Source organism: Lipomyces chichibuensis, assembly GCF_038497645.1.
Source record: "Lipomyces chichibuensis strain CBS 12929 unplaced genomic scaffold V1513scaffold_6, whole genome shotgun sequence".
Classification (NCBI taxonomy): domain Eukaryota; kingdom Fungi; phylum Ascomycota; class Lipomycetes; order Lipomycetales; family Lipomycetaceae; genus Lipomyces; species Lipomyces chichibuensis.
The window spans coordinates 109,999-129,588 of NW_027117458.1; the positions used below are offsets into that span (position 1 = coordinate 109,999).

Below are 19,590 nucleotides of genomic sequence, written 5' to 3' on the forward strand. Positions count from 1 at the left end.
TCATATCGCGGCTGCACGTGCACACGAACCACCTTTCTTTTGCTGCAGCATAACTCCCCATCTACACTTTTACACGACGAGCAGGCGCGGAGACGACGCTTGCTTCTGTTTATTGATTACTCTTTGCGAATTGAGCGTCGGTGAAACTAGTCGACAGAGACATACTATATTTTAAAATAACGGGCAACACTCGATAAGCGCCATGTCAATTCTCGCTGTGTATATTACCGACATCAATGGGTGCGTATATCCAGTTGATGACATTGATTTAAACAGTATCTAATAGAATAGCCAACAACTTTTTGAGTATCCCGTGTCAGACAGTCCACCGACTAACAAGATTCTGCAAGTGGCCCTGCGAGATGCGTCTCCCGAAGATGTCTTACTGCGATTATCTTCCGACGAGCTCTTATTCCACAGAAGGCAAGATGCACTGGATTTTTTAATCACCTGTACAGCGTCTATGCCGGCGCTGGTTCCGCTTGAATTCATATCGCATCTTATTAAAGTTTTGCATGATTACTTTCAGCCGCCGTTATCAAGACAGAAGATCGAGAAGAATTACTCCACCATAATGATGCTTCTGAATGAGATGATCGAAGACGGGTATCCATTTGTCACCGAGGAGAATGCTCTAAGAGACTTGGTACCATTTGCCGACGGTTTATCAAAATTTCTTCCGACACTGCCTAAGGGCGCGGCAAATTCATTGAAGAGCTTAACTTCGTCCAGCTCGTCGTCGAAGTCATTCTCGTCCGACTCCTCCCTCTCGCGCTCAAACGTGCCCTGGCGACGTTCAAACGTTAAGCACAACAACAACGAACTCTATATTGACATTCAAGAGACGCTCTCAGTCATCATCCCTGCCCTATCACCGACGCAACAGCTGCTCAACAGCATAAGCGGGGGCTCGAATCCCGTACCTTCCGCGTCAGCATTCTACACCCCTGCTGTCCCACAAGTTCTCGCGGAACCTATTGTGGCTATCGCGCATGGTTCAGTCCTTGCGACGACAAAGTTGTCTGGCGTACCCGATATCCAACTCATCCTCTCCTTCGGCAACAGGCTACTAGAAGGTCCGGCGTTCCACCCGTGTATTCGATTAGCGCGTTGGCGCGAGCGACCGGGTACATTGTCATTTATCCCTCCGGATGGCAAATGCTGTCTACTACAGTACACTATTTCGGGCGTGGAGTCCGGCCCAATTGGTGGCGATTTGAAGACCGGGCTCGGGCCTATGAAAGACGAGTTCGAGGTACGCGTGTGGAGCCGGGTGCCGCGGAACGTCAAGTTCGTCGAGAATTTACGAGTGGAAGTTGTTTTTGACGGTGAGCGAGTGCAGAATGTGAAGGGTACGCGTGCATCATCCGGGGAATTTAATATCGAGAAGAAAGGCGTTGGCGTGTGGCGCTTTCCCGGTAAGACACCTATGGGATGGAACGCGTCGCTTCGAGGCACCATGGTTGTCAATGAAGACTTGGAGTCTGGGCCTGACGGGACTGTACCGCAGGAGTTTCCAAAGTACATCAAGATATCGTACGACTGCCAGGGCATGCTTGTGAGTGGCGCCAAGGTCGAGAGTTTGCGGATTGTTAGTGGGAATGGACTTGATGATCGGGCTAAACCATACAAGGGTGTTAAATATCTAACGCAAGGAAAGGATATCGTTATCAGGGGGTAATTCACACTTAAGTTGATATTGTATGACAATAGAGTCTATATTATTTACATCAAACCTTCGCCAGATTAATAAATCCAGCATGCCATACTATTATACAACATTGTTCGTTAACGATTACTCCATGCCGCCCTAGTTTCCCGTGCAATCGCGCTCAAGGTGCTCGTAGTCCCTGACAAGGATAAAGTACTTGAGGCCACGACTCCTTTCTTATTTCCATGTAACTTTCCAATTTCGTCCACGGCGCCGACAATGTCATTGATATTTGTCTCGACCACCATACCCCCCTGCACAATCTCGTTTAACACTACATGCAACACATCCCATCCAAACACAAGATCCAGTTCGCACACGTTGTCAAAGCACCGGTCGAGCGACTCGACAAACACTTGGATTAAATCCAAAATACCCAACTCGGACTCCTGCTCATCTACTACAAAGACAAAGTAGAGCGTTGCGTAGTGCCGGTAGATTACTCGGATATCGTCCAGCTCTGAGGAGAGCAGCGGTGGTGGGGTCAGGAAGTTGCATTGCGTCGAGGGCCTCGTTGAGAGCAATTGGAAGAGCTGTGAGAGTAGCAATTGCTGCGTTTGCAGGTCCTAGGATTGTTAATATCCGTAAGAGTGCCATAATGGAAGAAGACCTACTACTGGCGTATAGAATTTTGTCAGACGTGGTAGCCCGAAGTTGTTGACTGTCAATCATGAGTTTGATTTCGTTATCATGCCCTTACCTACGATTGCAATTGAAGACTCAAATAATAACTTACATATTAACACTGCGTTAATCATCCTGACGTGGACTATTGTGTAGCTCTGTTCTTCGAGCCTGAGGCGAACTGCAATGTTAGATGGAGAATGATAGTCATGCCCACGGCTTCAATATCGATAGCCGCATCGGTGTTAGCAAAGCTCTATCAAAGCATTTTTGCAACCGGCGGCGTGGTTTAAAATTCAAGGCGGCAAGCTCCCAAAACCAACTTGACAGGTTCAAATATTTTGTCACCAAATTAGAAAAGTGCTTGTACAATGGCGTACTTTGTTAATAACGGTACGGTCCACGCTTGCTCATAAACTTAATTCGCAATGAAATTCCCGAGATCCACAAAGACTTCCCACTCGTGACAACTGGCATTGCCACAACGTACATTTAGATTGATGCCGTAAGATATTGGTTGAACGTTACACTTCACATTCCGACACGCAATGTCTGATCTCGATGAGGACCTGCTTGCTCTTGCTGAGGGCGTCAATGAGGATATTTCGTCGAAACCATCACGCAAATTAAGCGGAACTAAGAGGAAAGCAACTACAACTAAGCGCCGACGAAAAACTCGGTATGTTAATGTCGCTTATCCACGTGTGGTGATGAGCAGGTTAGAATAGTATGCTGATTGTTTTGTGGACATAGAGATGAGAGCGACGAAGGTGACCTCGATTCGCTAGCTGAGGATGAGGATGAGGACGATCGCGATGCATTCGATGATCTCAAAGAAGTATCCAAAGGTCGGGGAATGCACAATGGTGTAGACGATGAATTTGAGAATAGAAACGCTGAGGATGAGGGTGATCTTGACGACGAATTTGTGAATCCGTACCCTTTGCAGGGCAAATACAAAAGCTTGGAAGACATGAATTGGTAGGATATCATTTTCTTAGAGTAGGAGATAAGGAAGTAGTGGCGCTGACGGGGATAGGTTGGAATCTCTTGGTGAATTTGAACGGGAACAGATTCTTTTTGAACGATCGCAGGAGGTATGAAATTTGCTCCCTGCAAATTTTGCAGATCACAGCGAAGATATTGACTGTGTCATAGATGCAACGATTTAATGAACGAAAGTATCTCGCTCAGCGTCTTAAAGAAAGCAAACGGGCAGGCAAAGAGAAGACGAAAGCCCTTACGAGAAGTACACCATCCCTCAGAATATTTTGTATTAGGCCTGACTAACGCCGGATAGGTTCCAAGCGTGATACACCAAAAGGAGCTTTGAGCAAGCGGTCTCAGCTTTCGGAACTTAAGAAGAAGCGTGAAGAGAAGAATTTCCGTGCACGGCAACGAGTAAGAGACGAGTCTGCGCCTCATGCCATATACAATACTAATGAAATGTTGTCTAGACCGAGGATCATGATTATGGCGGTACCAAGTTACACTATGACGAAGACGCGGGCGACGAGGATGAAATAGATGTGGAAGCTGAGGACGATGTTGTCTGGGCAGACACAGCCACTCCCAGAGTAAGCTCTCTCTTCGCCAAATTTTGCGAAATTGGATAATAATCGTCCTACAGGAACTGACCGTAGATGACGTTAACAAAATTCGAATTGGTCGGACATTGTTGGCCAAATATTGTCACTATCCAGAATTTGACAGATGCGCAGTTGGTTGGATACCACTCTATGATGAGCCGTTTCGTGCTTGCTAATTAGAAACAGACTGTTTTGTACGCATAAATATTGGCTACAACGAATATAAGCACAAGGAGATATATCGTGTGTGTCAAGTTAAAGGTAAATATTATTCAAGTAATATTTTATTCTCTCGCTAACAATCACAGCCGTAATCGAAAGCAAGACATATTCATTCATGAACCGGACAGTGAACTCAAGCTTGCTGGTTACTCACGGGTCCAGCGAAAAGATCTTTGAAATGGGCGTTTGTAGCGACAAACCATTTACCGCGGAGGAATTTGATACATGGAAACATGCAGTCAAAAATGATAATATATCACTTCTATCCAGACGGCTGATCGACTTGAAATTCCAGCAACTACAAAAAATGCGTGAGCGAACGCTGTCGCCAGACGAGATAAACGCGATGATCGACCTTCGGCAATTACTGTCGTCTAATCTTCCAACAAATGCAGTTATTCAAAAAACGATGCTTAACCAGAAACGATTGATTGCTATGAACCATGGTGATATGGAAGAGGTTGCGGAAATTGATAGACAGATAAGTGCTATCGACCACCGCCAGACGGTAAAATTATCTACCACTGTTCTGGAATCGCCGTTGCAAATGCTTGCCAAGGTCAATGAACGAAATCGCCGTGCGAATCAAGATGAAATTCGAAAAGCTGAAATCAAAGCAACCGAAGTACGACGAAAGGCGATGCTGGCGAACAAGTCGCAAGTAACTTCCGATCCATTTAGCAGATTGAAGACAAATCCACGAATGTATTACGATTCTGCGGAAGAAGCTAGTGGTGTTGTTGCCAATCCAATTCACGTCGATGAGATTGACGACGAGATCGAGGCTGAGAAAGAGAAGAAATTGGCAGAAAAGTTGGCCAAACAGCCACGCAGCGTCGTTGACGACGTCATCGCTAACACAGAGTTTGAAATTGACATTGACTTGGACTTATGATTAGATTAGTTTTGCGTCAACGGCTTTTGCGTGGATGCCTGGTGGAGCTGCTAGTATGGATGATTCACTGTAAATCCTAGTCTATGATTCTGTATATTATGTAAATGCGCTTACTGAGTTCACAGTTGACATGATAGTCATTATTGTGTGCTACGGGTTGTTTGGTAAAACCGATTCGTGGATAGGGTAAGGGTATACATTAGCTCACTATAAGCCTCCAACGCGAGGGGACACAATATCTTTCTAGTGTTAGTTACTCAGGAATTGTATCTGGACTTCTCCATTACATTTCACCCACTATATGCCATATTTGCAATAGTCGTCAATACTTATTTATGGCCATGAGTGCGGATAATTTGACGATACTTCAGTCGACTTGGGTGGATACGGCGCGTCAAAGTACCCGATTGACGATCAAGCGGAGCCTGCAGGACGCGTATTTGGCGGCAGATATTTCCCCTACACTATTTCCTGATGTCAAAACAAAAACCGGCATTACAAGTAACCGTTGCCGGTCAAATGCACGAATTTTGCCTGATAGTAGAAGAAAGCAGAGCCATTGCAAATCTGTTCGCAAATTGATCAAGGAATGCTCCACTGGTCATGCTGCACCGGTGTCTGATCCAGAAGAGACTCTGCGTCGGAAAAGATCAAGAAAATCCAACTCCGCTGAACCATCCACCCATATTGTCCAACTTGGTGCAAATGCTAATCTGCATATGTGTCAGCAGATGCAGATGAGCGAGGCTGTCCGGTTGCAGAATCTAGAACAAAGTGACCAATTGTCTTCAGTGTGTTGGAAGCTTGGACGTCCGGTGAGAGGTAACAAAGAGTTAAGTCAAGCTGGGTCCATGAGTTTGTTATGTCAACAGCCACAGGCATTGGAAAGGTCTGCAACCGCGCAATACGAAATGGCATTGCACGGCCCGGCTCATGCTGTGGGGATTACAGCGCGGATGAAGGAGACGTCTTCGATGGGGAGACACAGACAGTTAGAAGCAATCCCTTTCGTATTGAGCGCAGGAGAGTCCTTGTCTGTGTCACAGGACATTGGTGTTCAGCCGGCTTGTGCGCGCGAGCATTCGAGCCTTTCAATGGTGTCCGATATGATCAGATTTATTCCAGTTGAAAATTCGCAGAATGTCATAAAGCTGTCACAGATTTCTAAGATGCTACCCCAGAATCACGTCCTGAGCGAGCAAACGGTTCCATATTTCGCTGAGAAAGCGCTTAAGCTTCGAATATCGGAGCCAATAGTAAAGAGGTATGATATCGCTAGAGCAACACGTCGTGTTCTCGAGCCAGTCAGACCTTTATACAATAAGATTACTGTCTCTACCATGCTACCTCCCACTCCGGCTCTGGAAATGACCTCTAATTTACCATCTACTGCGACTCCTATCGCAATTTCAACTTCAATTCAATTCTGTCCGGCAGAGAGGGCGATTAGTGACCCCACTCCGGTGCTGATTGAAAAGCCTGACCCTATTATGCCAGTTCCTATGTGGTGTGACGTATGTCTTTGTGTGCGCTCTGACAAGTCGCGAATTGACAGATATCTAGACACGTCAAGAGCTTTGTGAATCTGTACCCTTTTTCCGAAGTTTGCAGTCAGGATGTTATACTTATAACGGAGTCGCTTTAGGCTATTTAATAGATGGCTTAACTGTTCAAAGCGATTATATTGGCGACAATGTTGTAATCTTGCATGCGTAAGTCAGCCGACTTAATTTATTACAACAATGAAATGCTAAAGGTACATGCAGTGGTCGCAATTTGGAATCGGATTCAGGAGAACACCAATTTCAAAGCTCGCAAGGATCAGCTGACAAAGCGATCAAGGCTTTGATATCTAATCAAAAGCGTGCCTCGCCTCTCGTCCTGGTTTTAGGGAGTGATTGTCCAGTTTCACCAGTCAAGGTGCCACATAAATATTGTGTCATGGATTGGTTTCTTGTGACACATGCATGGCAGCATTTGGACCAATCTACCCGATATAAAAGCTGGAAGTTTCGCTTTGAGCGGACTGATAGGACTGTTAAACCATGGTGGCATAATCCCAATGATAGAAAAGATGATCTGCCAGTTTCTGAGATAGAAGTGCATCGATGCTCTGACTGCACAGAGTTATTTCCCCAAATTTATAAGCAGGGATACATGTGCCTGAACGGAGACTGTTCTCAATTTTGGAAAGTCAATGGCGAAGAACCTGCCGATAAATTGCAGTATAACGGAGACTTCCTTGCGTTGGCGAGCCTCGACTATCGAGAGCCGATGCCGTACGATCTGCTCGCATTGCCGCACGTCCGAGATGCTTTGTCCATAAGAGGTTGGCACTGCCATAAATGCGGTAAACTGAATTGTAGAGAGGCATGGGAGGGATGGATATGCAATTCTCCAGGGTGTGACGAGAAATCGCTGATTCTAGACCGTGTCGACAGTTATCTCTCAAGACGAGAACCGGGCGGGTTGTATCCGACATACACTGGTACACCAATTTCGACAGATGTCATTCCAGACGAGAGCATTGTATCCGTATCCAGTCATACAATGGATTTTGGTATCCAAGGTTGCTACCGTGTTATGAAATATGAGGTTAAGGACGTTGAGGGCACGATTTATCATGTGATCCCGAATAAGATCTTATGCGAGTTTGCCAATGGTCCCGACGATATATTAAAAGAATACAAGAGTGTCATGTCGATCTTCCGTCGATACCCTGTGCAAAATACGAAGTGTACCAGTTTCTGTTCTTGTTTTAAATTCCGAGTCAGTCTCTCTATACTAATGAACAGCAGCTAATGAATTATTATTGAATAGTGGCTTCTCGCACTCTGGCCCAATATTTCGCACACAACGCGGGTGCACATTACAAATTTTGTGAAACGTTACACAAATCCACGCCGTTTAGCCTTTGTCCGAAAGCAATTCCAATGGTTCTCAACTTTATCCAAGATATTCTTCTTGCAGAAGGCATTCAAGCTTGTGATCAATTTAACGAAGTACTTAGCATTGCTCACGTCGAGTGCCAAAGAATCGGTTATCATAGTGATTCCGAGACTGACATCGGCGAGACAATCGCGAGTATCTCGCTGGGGTCGCGAGCCGTTATGAAATTTCGCAACAAAGTCGCCAACGTAGCCACCAGCAGGCTGCACAATTCTAGTAGCCAAGCGATGACTAATGCAGAAATTGACATGTTGTTATGGTCCGATATTGGTACTGATGACAGTATAAGTCCAACCTGCGTGCCTCCGTCAAATACTAGAAAGAGTGGATTCAAGCCGATTTTGCAGTTGGAGCTAGGCCATGGAGATGTGGTCCTTATGCATGGGACGGATATTCAAAGTCGACTGGTTCGTTCTGTAATCCCTACGGGAGAGTTCACGATCGGAGCGACTGTGAGATACGTGAAAGAAGACCGAGTATAGACTATGTGCCTACACATTACTCTTGCGTTGTGTTGGCGCAATAGCTACATGCATAGCTTCGATATTTATAGCGACGGAGACAAATATCATTAGTAACACTGCGCACACGAGCATGTTGGTCAAACAAGTTGGCGTTTAAAGACTGTTACGACCTCATGCGTATTATTACAAAATGTCAAGGAAGTTGCCTCAATTTACAACTTCTTACTTTAGCTTTGACAAAGCATGCGCAACTTATAGTTATTAGACTCAAGGATAATGATTGGCTATGAATAAATCAAATTGCCCTATTTACCAGATACATTCGCTACTCCCCCTGTTGTGCTCTAAACTACAGTATAAAGCACGTACACTAGCTCAATTATGAGATGAGTGATCAAACAGAGTTCAGGGGGTGGAAATGCAAGACATCCAGTGAGAGCCGAGATCCGGCGGAAGGTTAAAAATGACGTGAAGCTATAACGGTTTCCAGAAACGGCAAAATTATCCCGGCCATGATACTCGATCGTAACATCGACAATTAGATTCGGGTTCATGTCGGTCGGTCGGTCCATCTGAAGACGTAGTGCTTGAGACTGTGACCTTTGTAAAACTGCAACGAACATGGGATGCCCTTCTTCAATACGACTAAATGGTGAGTCTGAGTGACGCTTCAGTGGGGCTCTGTCACCAACTTACACTCATTGTGGCCCCCAACTCCCCTCTTTCCACACACAACTCCGAAGGTTACGGTAGGGGCTTCCTCAATCGCTTAGAAATCAGATTCATCGCGTTCAAAACACGCAAAAGTACACTTAGTAACAGTCGTGAATTGCTTGCTGTACATGTGACATCACGCGCCGAAGTTTATTGGCCACGGGCGAGAAGGGATGCGCATCGGCCTGATCGCCCGCATCACTTCTGTGATGGCCGCTCGAGACTTCTCTAAACGGTCATTCTTTCCCTGTTAATCTGCTCGGCACTCTTTGGCTTCCTGATGCGTCGACTGTAAATATGCTTCTGGCACTTGCGGATATATATTGTTGTCAATTCGCTCGTCTATCGACAAATATACTTTGATCAACAACATGACAGACTACAACTACAACAACGAGGTGTGTTCTCTCCGTCGTTCATATCTATTGTTCATTCTAACAATGTCAGGTCGCGACGGCCTTAGGCTTGGTCGGCACCGTCCTCTGGTGTGTCCAGCTAATCCCGCAAATCTACACCAACTTCCGGCGCAAATCGACCGATGGCCTACCACACCTAATGCTCCTCCTCTGGGCCTATGCTGGCATTCTGTTTGGCATATATTTCATCGTCCAGCGACCTAATCTTCCTCTCATGATCCAGCCGGAAATTTTCACATTCCTGTCGTTCGTGACATGGGCACAGTGCCTCTATTACGGCTTCAAATTCCCGTTCATAAAAACCTTTGTCGTCGTTTCACTAGTGGTCGCATTCAGCGCTGGCCTTCAATTAGCAGCAATCATTCCACTCCAGAGCTCCGCTTTATGCCACAACAGCCCGAATTCGACATGCTGGCCACTCCTCCTCATCGGCGTCATGGCTGCAGTCCTCGTCGTCATTGGTCTCGTGCCTCCATATTTCGAGCTCTGGAGACGGCAAGGGCAAGTCGTTGGTATCAACTTTTGGTTCTTAGCCATTGACTGCTCGGGAGCGATTTTATCATTTGCGAGTTTGTTATTTGCGCAGACGGATAAGGACGGCAATCCGAAGAAACAGGATTATTTGGGCATGGTGCTGTATCTTCTTGTTCCACTTATGGAGGCGGGAATCGTTGTGTCGCATTTCGTGTGGTGGTTGAGGATCGGTCGAAGTCTGAACAAGTCGCATACTGATGTCGAAAAGGGATGTGACAGAAGCAGATAATAACGTCAAATAAACAAGCTGGAGAAGCACGATAACTGTACATAGTTTGCTTTGGTTTTGGGTCGGCATCACTGCATGCCATTTGCATTGGCAATGGTCAAATTAGTTAAATCGGATCTAGATTGGTTACAGATATCATTACAAAAAAGTCATCTTCATCTTGTTTCGCACATCCTGTCTTTCAAAACCAAAATTTTAGAGCAATAATCCTATTAATACACCAATGTATCGTAACAACTACCCAATTCCGTCCTCACAACGTGGCATGTGTTAGACTATTAACACCATTTAAGTAGCAAACCGTATATTACAAGCAACCCAAATATGCAAAACCGCAGGTATCACAAAACGATCGCAATGGCGCCATGCCGGAAGCGTAACATTACAGCCTATCGTCTCTTACCATGGACAGTTATAGACATGCAGTAAAGTCAGTTTTTGTCACCATGGCGGCCAAATTGCTGTTCCCATATCAGAAGTTTGCGCGTAAGACCGTCCATCATCTCGAGACTAATCTTTTGCGTGCCAAAAAGCGTGTCGATTTCGTCTTCTTCAGTAATCACGGCCGCGCTGGCAGTGGCGGTCGCCGACGTCGAAACCGACGATGTCAATGGAGACCCGGGTTTGCGTCGTTGGGAGTGCAGTTTCTTGCGCTCGTCTTGCTCAATCGCCATGTCGACCTGTGTACGACCTATAAATTCGAGGATGGCGGCGACGCGTTTCCGCATCTCCACGATACTTGACTTGCCTTGCGGAATCCGGGGCTTTGATGGCTTCTCGACAGCGGTGCCAACTGAAGTGGCACGTCCAGTCGCTGTCGACGTGTCGGTGTCGTCGTCCCTGTCTACCATCGTCTGCTGTTTCCGTGAGCGTCGATTGCGCGATTGAGTAATGTTCGACAATGTTGTTGCAGGAGCGGGTTTGCCTTTAGTAGATGCCTTTGAGACATCCTCCTCATCAGTCTCTTTTTTATTCAAGCTGACCGGCTTTTCGTCCGGTGTAAGTGAGGTAGTTTCTACACCAACGTGCAAGTCGTCCGGCGATGCGCGTGACTTCGAATTTTCTTCTGACTCTGCGTCCTCGTCTTCATCTTCATTCTCGTCTGGTGAGCCATTCATTCGCGAGTTCTTTGTCGACGAGCTAGTTGCCCTGCCATTGCGCGACCGTCGCGACGACTGATTTTCATCCCCAGTCTCACTCGGCGACTGCGTCGCCCGCGATCTCTTACCCCGGTCGCGCTTACCTATAGATGATTTATTGTGTCCGCTCCGATGTGCTCGTCGGGCTACAACGTCGTCAGAAATATCTTCTTCGTCATCCTCGTCGCTCTCGTTATTATCCCCCACTTCTTCGTTGTTGCCGTTCTCGGTGCTCTCATCTTTCATTTCCTTTTCAATCATCTTCATTTCCTCGCTGCTCCTACTGTCTTCATCGTCGTGAGTTTGCTTGGATCCATGTATCCGCCGCCGCCGCCGGTGTTGATGCATCTCCTCCTCGTCTTCGTTGTCATCTTCACGCTTAACTGCCTGCTCCTGCTCGTCGCCCTCAAAAGCGGCTTGTGCGGCACGTTTCTTGCCCCTCATCGATCGTCCGGACTTCGTCGCGTCAGTGTCACTCGCGCCAACACCACCAGATGTCTCGTGCGCGGATACTTCCAACACACGGCGCAACACCTCTTCGTAGGCTGAATCACGCGAATTTAGCGTCGAGCGCCGTTTATGTGAGGATTCAGGATTTGCAGTGCTGGTCGAGCTAGAGTTGCTTCTTCGGGAGGACGATTGGTCGGACCGGGAGGAGTGTCGAGATGAGCGCTCTTTCGGTCGCGGTTGTTTTGCTTCGAGGAGAGGGATGTATTTTGACGTTTTGCTGTCGACAGTTAGTATTACTTTGAAAGTACAGAGTGACAGTGGCGAGCTGGAAGAGAAAATAGGCATTGCCTCCGCCACGAGTCTACTACGACGCAACGAAACCGCCGGCTCAATCGTCGAAGAGTCGTACGGAACATGCATTGCATTGCCAATAGAGCATTGTCACCCGCTACCACTATACCACTCTGCGCAGGGCGGCGGCGAGAATACATACCCAGTCGGTCGGACGACGACAAGATGAAGCTCGGGCCGGCATTTTTCGCAGGAGTAGTCGTCTGTGAGATTGTCATCGGGGCCGATTCCAACGCAGTAGGCATGTTGCCAGACTTGGCACTTGTCGCACTGGATGAACAGGCCAGAGTCGATATCGGGATCGTCGGTCTGCAGCTCGTCGTGGCCGCAGATGCACCGGGTGATTTCCGCGGCCGCGTCCTGCATGGCGCAGATGTCGTCTGGAATGCAGAGAAGATTAGAAATCTGTAAGTAGTAAACCGAGTATAGAGCAGGGAAAGGCCCGAGATAAGAAAGAGAGACAGAGACAGAGCAGAACCGAAAAGTGGGCACGCAGCATGAGGAGGGGGGAAACTTGCTTTTGACGCGAAGTCGGCCGTGTTTTCTCCCAGCGGCACGGCAATACGAGATCAAGATTGACTTACCCGGCCGCTGGGGTTTGGTTTGGCACAAGGCCACCACGCACTTGAGGACTCTCTACAGGTTGGTTTGCGAATTGCTTACTCTACCGCTGTTCAGATCGTCGTAGGGTATCAATTATATTATACAACAACACTCTTCTTGACTGACAGTCGTCGCGACGTCATGCACCGCACAATTCTGCCGCTGCCTCGGCGCGGCCGGCAAGCGGCTCCTCTCGCAGACTGCCCCGCTCCTCCCCCGAAGCTTTTCCGTCTCCCTGTGTCGCCGCCATCGTTGTCTGAGGACGAGGACGAAGACGTCGATGATCTCGACAGCCTTGGCTCCTACGACAGCCACTGTCTCGTCCATGACCACTATGTCGATGACCGTGACGACGTGTCCGACGGAACCTCGTCCTGCGACGATGGGGATACCTACGACTGCCGCGCAGGTCGCTCGCTCGACGTCGTCTACTGCACCGCGCAGCAGTCCGACGCTACTGAGAATCTCACAGAGCTGGCCGATAAGAACGCAGACACAGCGGGCGACAACGGTGACACTGATGGTGCCGCAGTTCCTGATAATTATGCCCATCCAGACCGCCACCATCATAATCACCATCATCATCACCATCACCATCATCACCACCACCACCACCACTACCACTCCGCGGGTGCGAACATCTCGTCGAACAAGAAGAAAAGAAAGATACCGACATCTTTGCGTCCTCTGATGGCCATGCCGGCTTCCTCCGCCACCATCGGTCACATCTCCACTTCGTCCTCGCTGTACTTTATCGTCGACAGGCACCAGTCACGGCTCCGTCTGCGTCGCCAACTCGAGCACTTACACCACCACATGAGACACCACCACTTCAAGCCGTTGTCCCCGCGCAGCACATTTTTCGCTGCGGATCGGCTTACATCCGCGGCGGATGGCGCCCAGACCTCGAGATTACGCGATCCTGGTATGCACCAGGAGAAGGTCAAGAAGGACAATGGCGTTGTGGTCCCGTCTCTGAAATATTTTAAGTTTTCTTTTCCGTCGCCAATATCCGCTTCGATCCAATACAGACACAATCTCATTGCCGCGTCTGTGTTTCCACTTCCGCTATCGCCAAGCACAAAAGAAGACACTCAACGGAAGCCAACCCAGAGTAGCAAGCCACTGCTCAAACCTGCACCGCCATTGTTTGATCAAGCTGCTCAGAATCATACCGCCGACATCAACGCGAGGGAATCTCACAGAGTGACTCCACAATTGTCCGCGCAGCCCGGTACGCTAGGGGTCTGGCAAGCCCCACCGCCAAAGGATGCGGACGTACGCGAAAAGCGTCAGTCGTTGACTCCTCAGTCCCGTGTGCCTCGCCAGCGTCACCGTCCGCGGCCGAAACCTGGCGAGCCGATCTGGATTTGCCAGTTTTGTGAGTTCGAAGACGTCTTTGGTGTGCAACCTGTATATCTCATGCGATTGTACGACATCAATGCACGACGCGAACGCAAGATCAAGGCGGAGAGGAAGCGATTGCTAGAGAAGGCGAGGATGAAGGGAAAAAAGAGTCGTGCAGCGACTTCCGCTGCGGTCGCTAACAATGCGAATACTAACGCCAACAGCACGACAGCGCCCGACGTCTTGCCCGAAACGGAGGAGCTGCGACAGATGGCTGTTAATACGCCACATGATCCTGGAGATGAGAAGGGTTCACATGAAATAGTTACGGATATCCACGCTAGGGACGAGGATACCGGTGCTACACATCCGAAAGACAAAGTGCTACCTACAGCTGCTAAACTTCTAGCGCCTGAAGCCGTAAAATCCAAGAAGGCAGAGATACAGAGACTGTAACGGCAACAACGAGTCGCGTCGACGCATAGTGTTTGATTTGCATTGTTTGGTTTTGTCGCACATTTCGGTCACCTAGATTTAGCTATTTGTTTATTTGTTTCCCATCTATATCATATATTGTTACGCATTGGGCAGGGACATGAAAACGGTTAGGTTATTTATTGAGTATTATTGACCGACACATGATTGTTGAAGGAGTCGACAAACACGTTGGACATGCTTTACTGAGGATGAGGTAGTGGATAAATTTCTTCGTTCGTAGTGGTTTGGATTTCGTGGTATCCATTAGTTTGTTGTTGTACTTATACATACCTTATTTTTTCATATATAATTGACTGTTTGAGGTTTTGTTTGACAAATTAAAATAGCGCTTCTTAAGAGTAGACCAGCCATGCATTTCTCATTGCATCTTGAACGAAAATATTTGTACAATGAAATCATAGTAGGAGAGATTTTTACAAGAATTGCCATGGTTTTCCATTATTTGTTTGCGCCTGGAGCAATTATCTAGATTGCATCAGTAATTAATCGCAGCGTCAACAGCTGTATCGAGCACTCACCTCATTAGCCTCCTGCATCTGTCGCATACCCATCTGTGCCGCCGACGACTCCATATTACTGTTGGCGACCAAAGCAAAGGGCGCAGCCAGGAACATGACGCTTGTTGTAGCGATCCAGGCAGCCTTAAGTGACCACTCTAGCACACCCTGCGCCTTTCCGTACGCGCCGGAAAACATGGGCCGGTACTGTGGTGCAATAATGTCTTTCAGAGCAATAATTCTGTCTGCGAAAGTCTCGTTTGCGATGTCGTTGTCGTCGTCTTCGACATCGGAGAACTCGGACTCTGAGTCTGTGACGTCGGAGTAGTCTTCGTCCCGGTCTTCATATGGGACGTCCGTTGTCTGTTCGTCAGTGACGCTAACTGGTGTGATCTGGACCATTGTGAGCGTTCTTGTGCCAAACCGAAATTGATTTGCTGTCGGAAGAGGATATTTATTTTGGTGTGGCGAGCTGGCGATGGGAAAAAAATCGGTCGCTGCGTTTCCCATGAATCAACAGGTGCGGCGGTGGGTTAAAGTCAAATTCATCGACATCGCCCCATTATTCTCATGAATATTCCATAATCCTTAATTCTGATTATTCATATCGTTTTTAGATTCTGGTAAATACTCGTATAGTATATTAAGTGCAGGATCATATTACTGAGCGTATGGACTCGAAATGATATTTAGCGTATCACAAATTATAGGCACCGTAATGTCGATTTATTTCAATATTTAAACGCAACCATACACCAATGCGCCAGATCCATACCCAACAATTTATAATCAATCTTCGGGCCATTCACCCTCCGCAAAAGTAATCAATCTTTTCACCGCCGTCAGCCACTTTCTAGTTTTTTCGTCACTCATAACGTGCGCTATCTGCACCGAAGTTTTGCCTAGTTTCCCGTCCACATCTTGTCCAGTAATTCTCTCCCGCGCACTACGTTCATGAATTCCTACGGCTGTAACACCGATGGGCCACGCTGCGTTGCCTATACTAAGCTTTAGGTAAGCATCATTCGCGTCGCGGTATTTACGCTGTTGCAAATACATCATTAACGTTGCTAGACTGGGATATATTTGCTCGTGAAGGTTTTTCTTTCGAAGTTGCTCAAAGAGCGGCAGCAGATATCCTTTTGTTTGTGTTAAGGTTGCGTACGCTTGATCAGGCGTATCTATCACATGTCAATCAAAGGCCCAATAAATAAAACGGCTTCCTACATACCATCTCTCGTAACAAGCACCCATTCCCATTCCTTTAAAAGGTACCGAACGTATTTCTCCAATTGCAGATATACCTTCGCCTGTTCGGATTTGATGTCTTGTCCAACTATGTTATGATCAATAGTAGCCAAGAGTTCCTCAATTCTCTCATCGGAATTTTCAGCTCTCTTTTCCGCCTTGCGCATTCGGCGTAGTCTGGCCTTGTCCGACTCTCCGAAATAACGAGCAGGTTCACGCAACTTCCGTAACCGGTCAACAATATCCTTCTCGGTCAATTCACTCATCTTCGCAAGCTCCTCTGCCTCAGCAGTACCCTCTCTAGCATCAGGAGTCGGTGATTTTGCATTCCCACGACCTTTGTACTTAGATTTCTTCTGCTGCTTTTCCAGTTCCTCCTGTTCCTCTCTGGCACGCTTCCGTTCATAATACTTCTGCTCTGCATCTCTCCGCTTGCGCTCCCGTTGTTCTTCCTCCTCCTGTTGCTGCTGGCGCCGCGTCGCGAGTTCTAACCGCTTAGCTTCCTCCCGCTGTGCTTTCTCCGCAAGATACGCCTGCTCGCGAGCGTGCTCCATGTCGGCCCGTCGAATGAAGCGATGCGTATCAGATTGCACCTGCTTACCACTCGCATCATCATCGTTCTTGCCTGCGACCACAGTCGCAGCTTGCTTCTTCTTTGCGATCTCGTTTGCAAGAAGAGCAGAGAAATCCATGATAGCTACTATAGATCACTCAGCCCCCATTATTAGGTCTCATCAAACTCCAAGACAGTCTCAATTCGCTTACAACCCTAACCCAATATCTAAATCGGCCTTTCTGATCAGTTAGAGACGCTCTCGCATAGAAAATGATAGGGCTTCACTTTGCCCTTACTATTATTTACCCTACTATTTACCCGGCCGAAATTTAGCAGTCACGGCGATTTCAGGTTCCTTTGGGATGCTTTCCCCTTTGATGAAACTGATTGATGTAGATATCATCTACTACACTTGAACTCTCCCATATATCGGTTTTGAGTACATAGTACATAGACTATAGTAGCCGTGAGTACTCCTTTATTTACACATTTGCCGTATCATGGATTTATTTGATAGCTTGTCAAATTGTTTTGGAATTGGGGAGAAGTGGGTGTTAACTAAGTGACATTAGATGCCACCCGCTAAGCAATCTAAGGCCCAGATCTCAGCGGCTGCATCCGCTGGCGGCAAGAAGACCAAAAAGAAATGGTCCAAGGGAAAGGTTAAGGATAAGGCTCAGCACGCCGTTACTCTCGATCAGCCCACGTACGACAAACTTATTAAGGATGTTTCGACATACAAGCTTGTCACCGTCAGTGTGCTAGTTGACCGTATGAAGGTTAGCGGATCTGTTGCCCGCGCGGCGTTGAGGGAGTTAGAGGCCAGAGGTACTATTAAACAGGTCGTTGGACACAGCAAGCAGTTGACCTACAGTATGTATTACGATAATGTTGGTATAAGGTGAATATTAATTGTGGTCATTTAGCTCGGGCGGTTGCTGTTGCTGATGAGTAAAAGACCTAATCATCAAATCACAATCAAATAAGCGAAAAAGTTCAGGGTTAAGATGTCGGAACAGAAGCGGAGTAAAGTTTTAGTTGCATAGCTTGATGCCAGCGTTTGGGATGACATTTCAAGCTTTATGTAATTTACATTTTTGTATAAATAAATGTCCTTGCGTTTCAAATGCGTTGCGATGTCAGTGGTCAACGGGCGACATCTAGGTGTCGCAAGGCATCTAGATCGAGCGCGTCATTAACAGCGAATCAGGAGTTGGCTATTGCGGATAATATATTGTAAATTCCCGTTTTACATATAATAGGTTCAAGCTAAGATAGTCAAATTTGGGTTTCAATATTAGAATCAATGTGCCGAGTTAAAACGCCAAAGTTCGTAATGCCATCTATGTTATTGATCAAATCGTTGAGTTAGATCTTGTCAGTTGCATATGACTTTACGTCATACCACTCCCCACCCAGGCCCTTGTAACATAGCAGCGAGACGCATTATCTACCTCTGGCATATAACACAGTAAACGAGAAATATTGAGACACGAAATGCATCGAGAGGCGTGCTCAACTTACCTGACATCCTAGCGCTACTAGAAGAATACGCTCGTCACAATCTCCCCGCCATCCTGGTGCCATCCACCCACCCTCCGCCACATTGAACCAGAAATTTTCCGCCCTCCGCAACGACATCACTAAAGTTGCAGCCGACGCAATTGTAAACGCGGCCCAACAACACGCTCGCTGGTGGATCAGGCGTCAACGGTGCGATTAATTCGGCGGTAGGGCCACAGCTGCTAGAAGAATCACGAACATGAACGGATGCCAAACCGGACAAAGAGTTGAATAGTGGTCTGCAAGTAAAGTAAGCTTTCTCATAGTCCCTGACTCCATCGAATGCCGTCTTAACCAACCCTAGAAGTCCTCTTCCGTCACTAAATAATCTCTCAACGGCCACTTCAGAGGCTGGAATTGCAAGATAGTCTCTGGGAGGGCCCTCCACGACCTTGGCAGCCATCCCTGTTCAATGGCGTCGATAGCTACTGTCTCTTCGTCAAAGTAGTTCTCAATATTGGATCGCTGAGCCTTTCGGGGCCCAACTTTAAGAGCATGCGAGACCATAAGCTGCACAGCAATAACAAGTTATCAGGCGACCGGCAATGATAACTAACAGATCCAAGAGTTCGTTCGTAGTATGTTTAACAGACAACCCGCGTTCCACGCGTTGTCAGGGTAAATTTTATCAGGTCATACCTAATTAGGAATACGATTACTATACGATTATTTTGTAGACTATACGATTACTTTACGTAGGGCTGCTCCGAATACGAATATTCGCAGTAATCGGCATTATTCGTATTCGTTATAAGCAAGTCCCATCCACTGCGAATAATATTCGCATTTTATTCGCATAATATTCGTTATTCGCCGAATAAATAACGAATATTATTCACCGAATATTCGATCCGTGCTTAATTTGGTACAAAAACAGATAATGAAGTCACGTGCATGAATATACGATTTTTTGCGAGTAACCAACCTCAGCGCTCCCTAGTTAATCCCTTCATGGTAATCGTATTTGACATTACGAATACGAATAACGATT

At 47.1% G+C, this 19,590-nt stretch overlaps 9 protein-coding genes across 9 annotated transcripts; 5 read left to right on the plus strand and 4 right to left on the minus strand.

The window, feature by feature from the left end:
* The first annotated feature begins 17 nt into the window (after positions 1-17).
* Positions 18-1,771, plus strand: V1513DRAFT_439621 (Mu homology domain-containing protein). Its single transcript, XM_066897237.1, has one exon. The coding sequence runs from the start codon at positions 464-466 to the stop codon at positions 1,679-1,681; it is 1,218 nt and encodes a 405-aa protein (XP_066754987.1). The 5' UTR covers positions 18-463; the 3' UTR covers positions 1,682-1,771.
* On the minus strand, positions 1,700-2,645 carry V1513DRAFT_439622 (clathrin adaptor complex small chain-domain-containing protein). The gene is made up of 3 exons (XM_066897238.1): positions 2,448-2,645; positions 2,326-2,372; positions 1,700-2,277 (listed from the first exon to the last, which is right to left on the minus strand). Exons 1-3 carry the CDS (start codon positions 2,467-2,469, stop codon positions 1,789-1,791), a joined length of 558 nt encoding a protein of 185 aa, XP_066754988.1. The 5' UTR covers positions 2,470-2,645; the 3' UTR covers positions 1,700-1,788.
* Positions 2,646-2,796: 151 nt separating this feature from the next.
* Positions 2,797-8,762, plus strand: V1513DRAFT_483399 (uncharacterized protein). The gene is made up of 15 exons (XM_066900415.1): positions 2,797-3,014; positions 3,089-3,316; positions 3,375-3,432; positions 3,494-3,584; positions 3,636-3,736; positions 3,793-3,912; positions 3,966-4,059; positions 4,111-4,185; positions 4,233-4,993; positions 5,046-5,094; positions 5,122-5,227; positions 5,361-6,555; positions 6,605-6,753; positions 6,808-7,778; positions 7,862-8,762. The coding sequence occupies exons 1-15, from the start codon at positions 2,884-2,886 to the stop codon at positions 8,470-8,472; spliced, it is 4,740 nt and encodes a 1,579-aa protein (XP_066754989.1). The 5' UTR covers positions 2,797-2,883; the 3' UTR covers positions 8,473-8,762.
* A 777-nt stretch (positions 8,763-9,539) lies between these two features.
* V1513DRAFT_457161 (PQ loop repeat-domain-containing protein) lies at positions 9,540-10,347 on the plus strand (the record flags this gene model as incomplete). Its single annotated transcript, XM_066899609.1, has 2 exons — positions 9,540-9,566; positions 9,616-10,347. The coding sequence occupies 2 exons, from the start codon at positions 9,540-9,542 to the stop codon at positions 10,345-10,347; spliced, it is 759 nt and encodes a 252-aa protein (XP_066754990.1).
* A 106-nt stretch (positions 10,348-10,453) lies between these two features.
* V1513DRAFT_439636 (uncharacterized protein) lies at positions 10,454-12,875 on the minus strand. Its single transcript, XM_066897239.1, has 2 exons — positions 12,431-12,875; positions 10,454-12,214 (listed from the first exon to the last, which is right to left on the minus strand). Exons 1-2 carry the CDS (start codon positions 12,651-12,653, stop codon positions 10,779-10,781), a joined length of 1,659 nt encoding a protein of 552 aa, XP_066754991.1. The 5' UTR covers positions 12,654-12,875; the 3' UTR covers positions 10,454-10,778.
* Positions 12,798-15,089, plus strand: V1513DRAFT_439638 (uncharacterized protein). The gene has a single exon (XM_066897240.1). It carries the CDS (start codon positions 13,032-13,034, stop codon positions 14,691-14,693), a length of 1,662 nt encoding a protein of 553 aa, XP_066754992.1. The 5' UTR covers positions 12,798-13,031; the 3' UTR covers positions 14,694-15,089.
* On the minus strand, positions 14,840-15,756 carry V1513DRAFT_439640 (mitochondrial import receptor subunit Tom22-domain-containing protein). Its single transcript, XM_066897241.1, has 2 exons — positions 15,254-15,756; positions 14,840-15,200 (listed from the first exon to the last, which is right to left on the minus strand). Exons 1-2 carry the CDS (start codon positions 15,740-15,742, stop codon positions 15,174-15,176), a joined length of 516 nt encoding a protein of 171 aa, XP_066754993.1. The 5' UTR covers positions 15,743-15,756; the 3' UTR covers positions 14,840-15,173.
* A 169-nt stretch (positions 15,757-15,925) lies between these two features.
* V1513DRAFT_439642 (uncharacterized protein) lies at positions 15,926-17,289 on the minus strand. Its single transcript, XM_066897242.1, has 2 exons — positions 16,464-17,289; positions 15,926-16,413 (listed from the first exon to the last, which is right to left on the minus strand). Exons 1-2 carry the CDS (start codon positions 17,170-17,172, stop codon positions 16,022-16,024), a joined length of 1,101 nt encoding a protein of 366 aa, XP_066754994.1. The 5' UTR covers positions 17,173-17,289; the 3' UTR covers positions 15,926-16,021.
* Positions 17,290-17,431: 142 nt separating this feature from the next.
* Positions 17,432-18,399, plus strand: V1513DRAFT_439645 (40S ribosomal protein eS25). Its single transcript, XM_066897243.1, has 3 exons — positions 17,432-17,502; positions 17,609-17,909; positions 17,963-18,399. Exons 2-3 carry the CDS (start codon positions 17,609-17,611, stop codon positions 17,989-17,991), a joined length of 330 nt encoding a protein of 109 aa, XP_066754995.1. The 5' UTR covers positions 17,432-17,502; the 3' UTR covers positions 17,992-18,399.
* Positions 18,400-19,590: the final 1,191 nt, after the last annotated feature.

Coding starts and splice junctions, on each gene's coding strand:
- V1513DRAFT_439621 (XM_066897237.1), top strand. CDS start 464: ATGCCGGCGCTGGTTCCGCTTGAATTCATATCGCATCTTATTAAAGTT.
- V1513DRAFT_439622 (XM_066897238.1), bottom strand. CDS start 2,469: ATGATTAACGCAGTGTTAATAT. Junction 2,373..2,447: donor GATTAACGCAGTGTTAATAT/GTAAGTTATTAT, acceptor CATGATTGACAG/TCAACAACTTCGGGCTACCA. Junction 2,278..2,325: donor CAAAATTCTATACGCCAGTA/GTAGGTCTTCTT, acceptor TAACAATCCTAG/GACCTGCAAACGCAGCAATT.
- V1513DRAFT_483399 (XM_066900415.1), top strand. CDS start 2,884: ATGTCTGATCTCGATGAGGACCTGCTTGCTCTTGCTGAGGGCGTCAAT. Junction 5,095..5,121: donor GATGCCTGGTGGAGCTGCTA/GTATGGATGATT, acceptor TGTAAATCCTAG/TCTATGATTCTGTATATTAT. Junction 5,228..5,360: donor AAAACCGATTCGTGGATAGG/GTAAGGGTATAC, acceptor TATTTGCAATAG/TCGTCAATACTTATTTATGG.
- V1513DRAFT_439636 (XM_066897239.1), bottom strand. CDS start 12,653: ATGCAGGACGCGGCCGCGGAAATCACCCGGTGCATCTGCGGCCACGAC. Junction 12,215..12,430: donor TGTCGTCGTCCGACCGACTG/GGTATGTATTCT, acceptor TAACTGTCGACA/GCAAAACGTCAAAATACATC.
- V1513DRAFT_439638 (XM_066897240.1), top strand. CDS start 13,032: ATGCACCGCACAATTCTGCCGCTGCCTCGGCGCGGCCGGCAAGCGGCT.
- V1513DRAFT_439640 (XM_066897241.1), bottom strand. CDS start 15,742: ATGGGAAACGCAGCGACCGATTTTTTTCCCATCGCCAGCTCGCCACAC. Junction 15,201..15,253: donor AGATGCAGGAGGCTAATGAG/GTGAGTGCTCGA, acceptor GATGCAATCTAG/ATAATTGCTCCAGGCGCAAA.
- V1513DRAFT_439642 (XM_066897242.1), bottom strand. CDS start 17,172: ATGGATTTCTCTGCTCTTCTTGCAAACGAGATCGCAAAGAAGAAGCAA. Junction 16,414..16,463: donor GGTGCTTGTTACGAGAGATG/GTATGTAGGAAG, acceptor GACATGTGATAG/ATACGCCTGATCAAGCGTAC.
- V1513DRAFT_439645 (XM_066897243.1), top strand. CDS start 17,609: ATGCCACCCGCTAAGCAATCTAAGGCCCAGATCTCAGCGGCTGCATCC. Junction 17,910..17,962: donor CAGCAAGCAGTTGACCTACA/GTATGTATTACG, acceptor GTGGTCATTTAG/CTCGGGCGGTTGCTGTTGCT.